This window comes from Emys orbicularis, chromosome 6 (genome assembly GCF_028017835.1).
Source record: "Emys orbicularis isolate rEmyOrb1 chromosome 6, rEmyOrb1.hap1, whole genome shotgun sequence".
Lineage (NCBI taxonomy): Eukaryota > Metazoa > Chordata > Testudines > Emydidae > Emys > Emys orbicularis.
Genome location: NC_088688.1, coordinates 32,965,931 through 32,976,016, shown reverse-complemented (window position 1 = coordinate 32,976,016; position 10,086 = coordinate 32,965,931). Strand labels below are relative to the sequence as shown.

At 38.7% G+C, this 10,086-nt stretch overlaps 1 protein-coding gene across 1 annotated transcript in view; it reads right to left on the bottom strand.

The window, feature by feature from the left end:
* Positions 1-7,737, bottom strand: part of ITGA1 (integrin subunit alpha 1) — a 118,519-nt gene extending 110,782 nt beyond the window's left edge. The window contains exon 1 of the mRNA XM_065406048.1: positions 7,674-7,737. Coding sequence (XP_065262120.1) covers positions 7,674-7,737 — 64 coding nt within the window. The remainder of the gene's footprint in view (positions 1-7,673) is intronic.
* Between the last annotated feature and the right edge of the window lie 2,349 nt (positions 7,738-10,086).

Below are 10,086 nucleotides of genomic sequence, written 5' to 3'. Positions count from 1 at the left end.
GTTAAAAAGCAACATTGTGCCTACTAGAGCAGTGGTTTTCAATCTTTTTTTCATATGTGAACCCCTAAAACTTTTCCAATGGAGATGGGACCCCTTTGGAAATTTTAGATATAGTCTGTAGAGCCCAGCCCCCCCCCCCCAGCAGTCTACAGGTTGAAAGCCATTGAGCTGGAGGAAGTAAGATAAGAAACTATCTTAAGTGCAGATCATTCACATAAGAACTTCTCTGTGAATAAAATGTCAGGGTTAGTAGAAGTTAGTTTTTATTTTCTAGCTGTCTTGGTTCTCTCCTTGTGTGTATGCATAGTGTAGCACTATATATATATATATATATATATATATATAAATATATATATATATATAAATATATATATATATATAAATATATATATATATATAATATATATATATATATATATAATAAAATAACAAGTTGCAGAATTGGGGTGTTTTTTAAACAGTAGTATTGGAAAAAAATATAAGGAACTTTTTCCTAGCATGGAATTTTTTTAAAATGTACTTAATTCTATGTATATCTTGAATTCTAAAGGTTGTTATGATAGAGGCAATCAAATGGACTCAAGTATTTGAGAAACTCAGGCCCTGAGACACTGGACGTACTCAGCCCTCATTTAAGGCCTTGTCTACATGGAAAATGGAATTGAAATTAGAGGTGCAGTTTGTACTTTCAGGTATTTCAGTGCAAGTCTGAGTAGAAAACTCTGATTTTGGAATAGTTTGTTTATATTAAAAAAATAACTCTTAGCAAGTCACAAGACCAGTTACACAAAAAGGGTAGAGGTCTGGAATCTTTTGAAAAAAGGAAACTGAGAAGCAACCACAATAAATCAGAGAAACCTGGAAGGAACAGAAAGGAAAGATGTAACGATGATTGCTAGTATCTCTGTGGACAACAACCATCCAAGAAGTGAGGGGACAGGAAAGGGTCTCAGTTTCTCTTTGTACCTGCTAGTGGAGGGGATTACATGGTGCACCCCTCTAATGGGGGTAGCAGGGAGCATACTACTTCTGTGCATTTGGGAGGTCTGGGGCTATGCTTTATAGACACAATGGAGTCAAAACATTAGTTTAATCTTCAAAAGGAGCAGTTAATGCTGAAAGTGTAATTAAAACCACAAACTGAAAGGGCATATAAATGAATCAGATTGTCTTTTCGTGTTACTAATCTTTTTCTGTTCTGTCAAAAGCAGGCATGGAAGCATCTAACAATAAAGTTTTAAAACCATAAGGTATTTGGAAGAAAAATATCAGAGGTACAAGAATTGGGGAGACAGCTAATCCAACACAAAATAAGGGATGTGGACAGGCTCTAATTGATATTCTTCCATCCCTATGATTTCTTATGTTCTTGTAATCTAGATTTATATTCATACAATGAACAGATAGATAATACTAGAGAACAGATACCTTTTTTTTTGTCGTGGGGAAAGCATAGTCCGCATCCACTCTGCGGCTTATGTTATGTGATATTGTATGTGCATCTAGTGGCTAACATAACAGTGCACAGTCAATGCTCTTATAGAAGCCACAGCATATGTATACTAAAGCAATATTGATAGTAAGAATATGTGCCAGAATTTTCAAACCTGTGCTCCTAAAATTAGGCTCCTAAATTACGCATTCTGAGCACCTGCATAAATATTAAAGAATCAAGTTAAATATTTTAAGAATTAAACTCATACAGCTTCAATAGACAACCAAACACATTTTAGCCTCTTTTGTCAACTTCAGATATTCTACCAACATCTAAAGTTAGCCAGTCATATGTCACTATTCACTTGTTCCAAGATCTTTGTGATAAATACTAATGCTCAGGGCCGGCTCCAGGCACCAGCCCACCAAGCATGAATAGCCGGGTGCCTCAGGGTTCTGTACTAGGTCCAGTGTTGTTTACTATATTTATTAAGACCCTGGAAAAGATAGGGTGACTAGTGAGGTGGAAATATTTGCAAATGAGGCAAAGTTATTTAGGTTAGATCAGGACCAGAGGGGACTATGAGAAACTTCACAGAGATGAATGGGCAACATGATGGCAAATGGAGTTTGATGTTGACAAATGCAAAGTAATACAAGTGCAGGAGACAGTGTAAACTACTGCACTTTAGAAGGTTCTAACTTAAATGTATCAACTCAGGAAAGGATGCTGGGTATCACTGTATACATCTCAATGTGTAGCTGCAGTCAAAAATGCAAATTATGTTAGGTTGCATAAGGAATGGCGGGGGGCGGGGGGGGAGAACAATAGAGAAAGTATTTTAAGCACTTTATATAAATCAATGGTGCAGAGAAGAGTTATGAGAATGACTAAGAGGCATGGAAAAACTCATGTGAAGAGAGATTGAAATGAATGGAATTATTTAATTTAGAACTGAGATAAATCAGAGGAGACATACTAGAAGTATATAAAATAATGAACAGTGCTTCATTTCTCCCTGTCTCCTGACACGAAAGCAAGGGAACATGTAATGAAATAAAAAAGTGGCAAATTCAGAACTGATAAAAAGAAACATTTTTTCACGCAACACATAGTTAGACTGAAATTCTCTGCTCCTGAAAGTCTTTGAGGCCAAGAATTTAGAAGGATTCAAAAAGGGATTGGATGTTTATACAGATCAGAATCTCCAGAGTTATCATAAGGAATAGCAAAAATTCTGAAAGGTTTGTTAAACCTCATGCTTCAAGGTTTAAGCCAATCTCTATTAGAGCTCAGGATGAGACCTAATGGGGGGCAGATTATCCCAAATCTGCTGCTGTGGAGTTCTTACACCCTCTGAAGCATCTAGTGCTGGCTGCTGTTGGAGAAAAATACTGGACTAGATGGACCTCATTTCTGATTTGGTATTACAGTTCCTAAGACTGAGTCCTAAGTATCACACAAAGGCAAAGGATACTATTTAATGGGGTTTATGAATAAGAGGCCTAATGTTCCATTCTGTAAACACTTACATACTTGCTTAACTATTAGCATGTGTAATCCCATGCAAGTTAATGGGACTACTCACAGGTGTCAAGTTAAGCACAGACGTAACTGTTAGGATTGGGTCTTATATTTGTTCATTCTTTTCAATTACAAAATTGTACAATCTAGGTGGGGGTTGTGTTCAGTTTTTCTTTAGGAGTTTCCTCCCACCTTTTTAAAATATTTATGGGATATCCATTTTCCTGAACCTGGAGGAGAGTTTCTCATTTCCCTTGCATTGCAGGTTGGATATTGCTTCTCTTTTTCACTTTTAAAAATGCTTCTATATTTTAGCATAACACCTTGTGGGGGCTCTAAATGCTTCAGCTAGCCAATTATTTATCCAGCATATTGGAGTAGGGAATATTTTGCTGATTTTTGAGACACATTTTTCAGACATTGCTTTTGGCAGCTTGACACAAGTCAGGTTCCCTCCTCTGAAGCTGCAGAGGCTCCTGTGCAGTTGAATTGGTGCGGTTCCACTGTGCCAGAGAAGGGCTGGATATAGGAACCCAGGTAGCGGGTGTGCACCCTTTGCATGGTTCTGAGCCCTGCTTGGCATGAGGCCCCTGAGCAGCATGCCACAGAGAATATGGTGGGGCAAGGCATGTGTGTCCTTCCACCCCTCACCTCCAGAACTAGGTGAAAGCCCTGCAGAGGTCACCTCAATCACTGGGAGTTTAGTGACCATGCAAAAAAGTGCTTTTTAAAAATCAAGTTAGGCGACTTGAGTTAATTAACACAATTTGAAACACCCCAAGCACTTAGTTTAACATCTTTACAATCCTAACAGCTGATTGTTTTGAAACCTAAAGAGGCTCCACAACTGCGCTGTGGTTGAGGGAAGAAAATTTCTTCCTTCTCTAACACTCTGCATCTCCTCAGCACATGGCCAGTTAAACTCTTTGTGCTGCTTAAGATATACACAATTTCAAATGCGACTCATGCTGTTCTCAAGTGAAAATTAGCTATAAGTAGTACTTAACTAACAAGTGTAAAAGGATTTTATACTTTCTTCTTGCTGCATAAATGTAAGTCTTCTCTTTTATTTGACAGCTCAACTATATGCATTATTATACATTTTCAAATTAGAGATCTTTCCTTTACTCTTTGGGTCCAGTCCTGTAATCTTTACTCAGACCAGCAGTCCCACTGATGTCAACGGAACTGCTGCATCTTAAAGGACAGGAGAAGGGCTTAATATCTCTAAATAATAGATAAATACTCAGTTCATGCAAGTTTTGACCTGTTCTGTGTGTCAAAACTAAACAAGATTGCTATGTTTCATAGTGACTACAAGAGAGATTGCAACTCAACACATACAGTAATCAACTTCTGTTGTGCAGTGGAGAGAAGCAGACATTTCTAGGGACACTGGATTCTTTTTTCAAGCAAAAAACTGAAAACTTTATACAAATTAGGAACAATGATCCACAACTACGTTTATAGCGACCTTAAACTATAATTATCCCATCTACAATTAAAGAGACATTGCCAACTTACGTCATATTTCTATCTGAAAATTTTGTGCCTATTCTTAAAATAATCATCATCTCAGGTTACTATAATGGAAAGAAATATTTTGCTATGTATTTCCAATGTATTTATTTTTTGCATTTGACAATTGTTATCAGATTCACTGTTGTCCCATAGAGATCCCAATCCTGCAAATAGTTAAGCATTTGAGTAACTTTTTTATGTGAGTAATCCCATTAAAGTCAATGGGCCAGATCCTCACCTGGTTTAAATTTTGAAGACCTATGACAGTTTACATAACTGAGGATCTGGTCTCTTGCAACTACTTGGTTGTGTAAAATTAAGCACAAGCATAATGCCTGTAGAATTGAACTCAGTCATTTAAACAGTTTATCTGTTATTTGTGTAGGTCTTTTTTGTGGCTGACATGGGAGAGAACAATGTTGTTGTTTTTTTATAGGAAATTGTGATTGTAAAACCACATAAACTGGCAGGGAGACTAAAGAGCAGGACAAAAATTGACAAGTATTTTACCTGAAACTACTTTTAACTGATTTAAAAAAACAAACAAACTAGATTTCAAGTTGAGAGTAAAAAGAAGAGGAGTACTTGTGGCACCTTAGAGACTAACAAATTTATTTGAGCATAAGCTTTCATGGACTAAAGCCCTCTTCATCAGATGCATGCAGTGGAAAATACAGTAGGAAGATATATATAGAATCATAGAATATCAGGATTGGGAGGGACCTCAGGAGGTCATCTAGTCCAACCCCCTGCTCAAAGCAGGACCAATCCCCAGACAGATTTTTACCCCAGTTCCCTAAATGGCCCCCTCAAGGATTGAACACTCAACTCTGGGTTTAGCAGGCCAATGCTCAAACCACTGAGCAGAGAACATGAAAAAATAGGGGTTGCCATACCAACTCTGAGACTAATCGATTAAGGTGGGCTATTACCAGCAGGAGAATAATAATGATAATAGCCCACCTTAATCAATTAGTCTCATTAGAGTTGGTATGGCAACCCCCATTTTTTCATGTTCATATAGCGTGTGTTAATATGATTTTCTAAAGTTTCCTCTTTATGATTAGATAATATCTTGTTTGCAGTTGGGTCACCCAGTTCTCCTTAGTCAAACCAAAGTTGCACCATCAACTTGTTTTTCATTGCTTATCTTAGATCAGAACCTGTACGAAGAGTAGCTGGCTAAAGCAGACTCTTTAGGCAAGACTGAGGTGACACTGGTAGGAAGAAGGGTTGTGACCAATGTATTTTTGAGCTTATAATAGAATATATGGAGCTATACCTATCTCATAGAGCTGGAAGGGACTCTGAAACGTCATTGAGTCCAGCTGCCTTCACTAGCAGGACCAAGTACTGATTTTGCCCCAGATCCCTAAGTGGCCCCCTCAAGAATTGAACTTACAACTCCTGGGTTTAGAAGGCTAACGTGCAAACCACTGAGCTATCCCTCTCCCCTAGCTTATAACAGCCTAGAACAAGATAGAGGGATCTGAATGGGAAAGAGGTCTCTGAATGCAAAAAGCTATGGGGAGAGCAGCTGAGAAATGATAGGACAGAAATTGTTACGGACAAGAGGAAAAGAACAGAGAGGTAGTGAAGGGGTAAGAAAAGAAGGGATGGGATAGTTTTTAGCTTGTCTAGTTAGATTGTAAATTCTTCTGGGTAGGGACTATCTGGTACTCTGTGTTTTCACTTCTACTCTGTGTAGCCCATTCTTGGTTGGTCCTTAGGAACTACCATAATAAACATGGTTAATAAATAATAATACATTAATGTGCCCGTGAAGAGAGAGAGCTCCAGTAGAGAGAAGGCTCAGGGGCTATGTAGAAACAGATTGAGAGTGAGCGAGGGTGAAAGTTGAGGAAGCCTCATTGTTTTGATATTAAAATAATCTCTGTGTATACAATGTTATAATTGTCAGATAAAAGTTAGGCAATTAAAGTTAAGATAATCGCACTATTAATTTGTCCACATTGCACATACATGAAAGAACTTTAACTTTTGCAGTTCTTGACTTCATTTAAATTTGCACTTTTCTTGCTGAATCATCTGTAGCCAGTACAAGTGTTAACTTTTCAATTCCGATGGAAAAGGAGTCCAGAGATAAGTGTTTCAGACTGCTGCAGCTGCGTATCCTCCCTCCATCACTTGCACAAAACCAAGTACAGTATAAGGATTTGGAAAAGGATCATATAATAATAGTTTAGGAGATAATTATAATAATGTGATATACATTTGCAAAGTGCTACCTGTCAACTGCCTGATAAACCTAGATTACTACACTTGTTCAGGTTTCTACATGAATCTCGCTTCAGAACAATCCCAAAGTGAAGAAAAGAGTTACAAAATACTTTCAACAATATAAATGATCTTATCCTTTCCCTCACTCCCCATTTGGATAATTTATATAAAGCTTATTTCTTCTTGCTTATTGGTTAATTTCAGACTTTATCAGCTCAATTGTTTTGGCTTGCTCACATTGTAAGAAAACTACCCCAGAGAGCCAAATTCCACAGTTGTGTGAATGTTTGCACTTCCTCAACTCATTTCCATTTCCTTGAATTTTCTCTCTCCAAATACAAATGCTTTAGCCACAGATCCCCCAACATATCAGAAATTGTTGTCCATACAGTACTTGAATTGCTCCCCCCCCCCCCACATTTTTGTGCAAAACAAAAGAAATCCCCAACAACATTAAGTCCTTAAATGGAAATACTACATGCTTAATGGGCTGAGCTATCGTCCCTGTAACATTTTTTTATGTCGTCCACAGTCTGAACAGTTAACATTGCCCTTTGCAGTCAACCATATCAGAAACCAAGAAAAAAAGTTCACACTCATAAATGTTGTTCCTGCATACCCCACCCTTCACCCAGCAGCTTCTACTTGTATTGTTCTCGTCTCCCATCCCTCCTGCTTTTTGAGTATTTTCCTTAGATCCTAGGGTATAAAGGAGACTAACGCCCAGCGAGGAAAAGTTTCTTAAAAACCCACTCCCAAGAGCTGTTTTAAATCGGGGCACTCTGAGCGGAGTGAAGTTTCTAGGGATGATGGATGCAGAGATTTGAAGCGACTCTGGGATGCCATATCCTGAGAGATTCATCCTCCCCAAGAAGGGAGCCTCCCTGCAGAGGAGCGAGACTTGGCAGATCTGGGTCTTCAGAGAAGAGGGAAAGAGAGAGAGTTCTCTCACCTGTCAGAATCCCGCATGGGACAGCGACGCCTGGGCTTCTGCTACGGAGGGGCTGGGAGCCCATGGCTGCAGTGACAAGGATAGCCCGTGAAGGAGGACAGGGCCGGGGGGCAGCAGATCCCCTGGGTAGCTCGGTCGTTCACACGGTGCCTGTTAGGGAGAAGAGCTCAGTGCGCTGCAACTGCCTCTGGTCCCCTCTGCATCTGCAAGAGCAGCAGCCGGGCTAGGCATTTCCTGTTTGTTGTTTCAATCCCTTCAAGTTTTCTCTTCACATCAAGATGAGTTGCCCCCCTCCCCCCGACACACACTCCCTCCCCCCCTAACCCCAAACGGTCTCTGAGCCTTTGAAACCCCCGCGTGGCAGGATCCCAGAGCTGAGAGACATGTACAAATAAAGTCAGATCTCAGTGTTTAGGCTAAAGTCTGCAGGGAGCAAAGCAAACCTTAAAGGAACATATGCACTTTTATAATTCCTGGGTGTCTCCTACCGGACAACCCCGATCCAGGATGGGAGTGGGAGGGCAGTAGGAGAGAGCTGGATGTCCGGCTCTGGATTACAACTGGCGTGTCATTGTTCTCGTGCCCCTTCCTCCCCTCAGCATATGAAACAAATCAAAGCGATGAAGAGAAGTGCGTTAAATCCAGATTACAAGATACTTCCAGTCTGAGTGGCTTTTGTTGGGCTAGTTTTATCTCACTTACATCACTCTTTAAAAATGTGTATGTGCTGTACCACAGTCCTAAAGCCAGTCACTTGCTTGTAGGAGAAAATCGGGGAAATTTTCCCCCCCTCCATCAAAGTACGAGTTGCTGAGATCTAAATTATCAACGGCTTCCCAGACAGAGGATACATGCATTTCTTCCATGCTCTCTTCTGTATTTGCATGTGCTTTGCATTATCATTAAAGCACAAGACAAAAATTAGCTCTGCCCACAACTTCCAAACTCTTTGTGTGCTCCCTTCCATTCTCCCTCAGGAATTTCACAAATTAATCACTGAATAAACCCTATGAATAATGCTGAGCTAACTTCAGGGTGAGCAGTGACTATATTCAGGATATTTTAAACTCACTGCAAATGTGCCTGGCAATATTTATTCTTTTCTAATGTTCCAGAGATGTATCCAGTTTGTGTTATATTCCTTTCAAAACAATTGATCTGAGATTCATCTTTGAACATACTACCAAGTTATTGTATTACTCTGCAAAACAAAGGACATTGAGATGGTGCATTGCTGCACTATGGCAAGAAAATAGAGTTCAAAACACTATCTCAAGTACTTAGAGACTGTGGGTCATTACTGAATTCTCCTCCCCTTTTTGAACTGGAGCCAGGATTTCAGTGAATTTTTGTCAGTTCCTCTGAGGCTAATAAAATAAGGCGACTAATGGCCATTAGCCATAGTTAAAATGTGTTTTCTATTTCTGCCTTAAGTGTTATGAGAACACCTGAACATAATTCCTTTATGTAAAGTCTGTAGAAATACAGATTTTCAGAAGACTGAACATATTTAGAGCTGAATTTATCAATGCGGGTCTGATCCTGTGAAAATTTGTGCATGTGCTTAACTTTGCATATTGAGTAGTCCTGTTTACTTCAATGCGACTACTCTCAGTTCATAACGTTTAGCAAGTATATAAGTCTTTGCAGGATCCGGATCTTAGATACTGTTGGTGCCCATGTAAGAAGCCAAATATAACTTTCTCCAGATATAAAAGTTATGCATAAAATCAAACCAAACCAATGCTAATCTCGAGCAATAAAAAGAGTGAGTTTATGCAAAAGTTATGATAAGTTAGTATTTTTCCTAATGAAATCTTACAAATGTCTGATTGCATCTTATCAGTTAGAAGAGCTCAGTGTTCTGCATGTTTTCTGCAAGACAAATATTTACCTTTTAAAGATCTTTTTTATTGACTTCTTATCTTTACACATAAACAAAGTAACTGTGGGGGAGCATCTCTCATTTTTACAGTATATCAAAATATTTATTTTTATTGTATAACTAACTGTTCCAGGCACAATTCTCAAGAAAGAAAGAAAAATATACAAGAAAAAGAAGCCATTTCAATTATTTCTATACTACATCTGTGATCTTCTGTACACATGTGGAAAATATACATACTGGCTGGGAGTAAGACTAACTCTTTGGGATTAGAAATATCCCTGATGATAAGGTTATTCACAATTGCCTATGAATTATTATCATCAGTATTTATTTGTATTGTGGTAGCATCCAAAGTATCTCATAAGGGCTACTGTCAGTGATAGCAAAAAGAACGAGGAGTACTTGTGACACCTTAGAGACTAACAAATTTATTTAAGCATAAGCTTTCGTGGGCTAAAACCCACTTCATCAGATGCATGCAGTGGAAAATACAGTAGGAAGATATATATATATATACACACACAC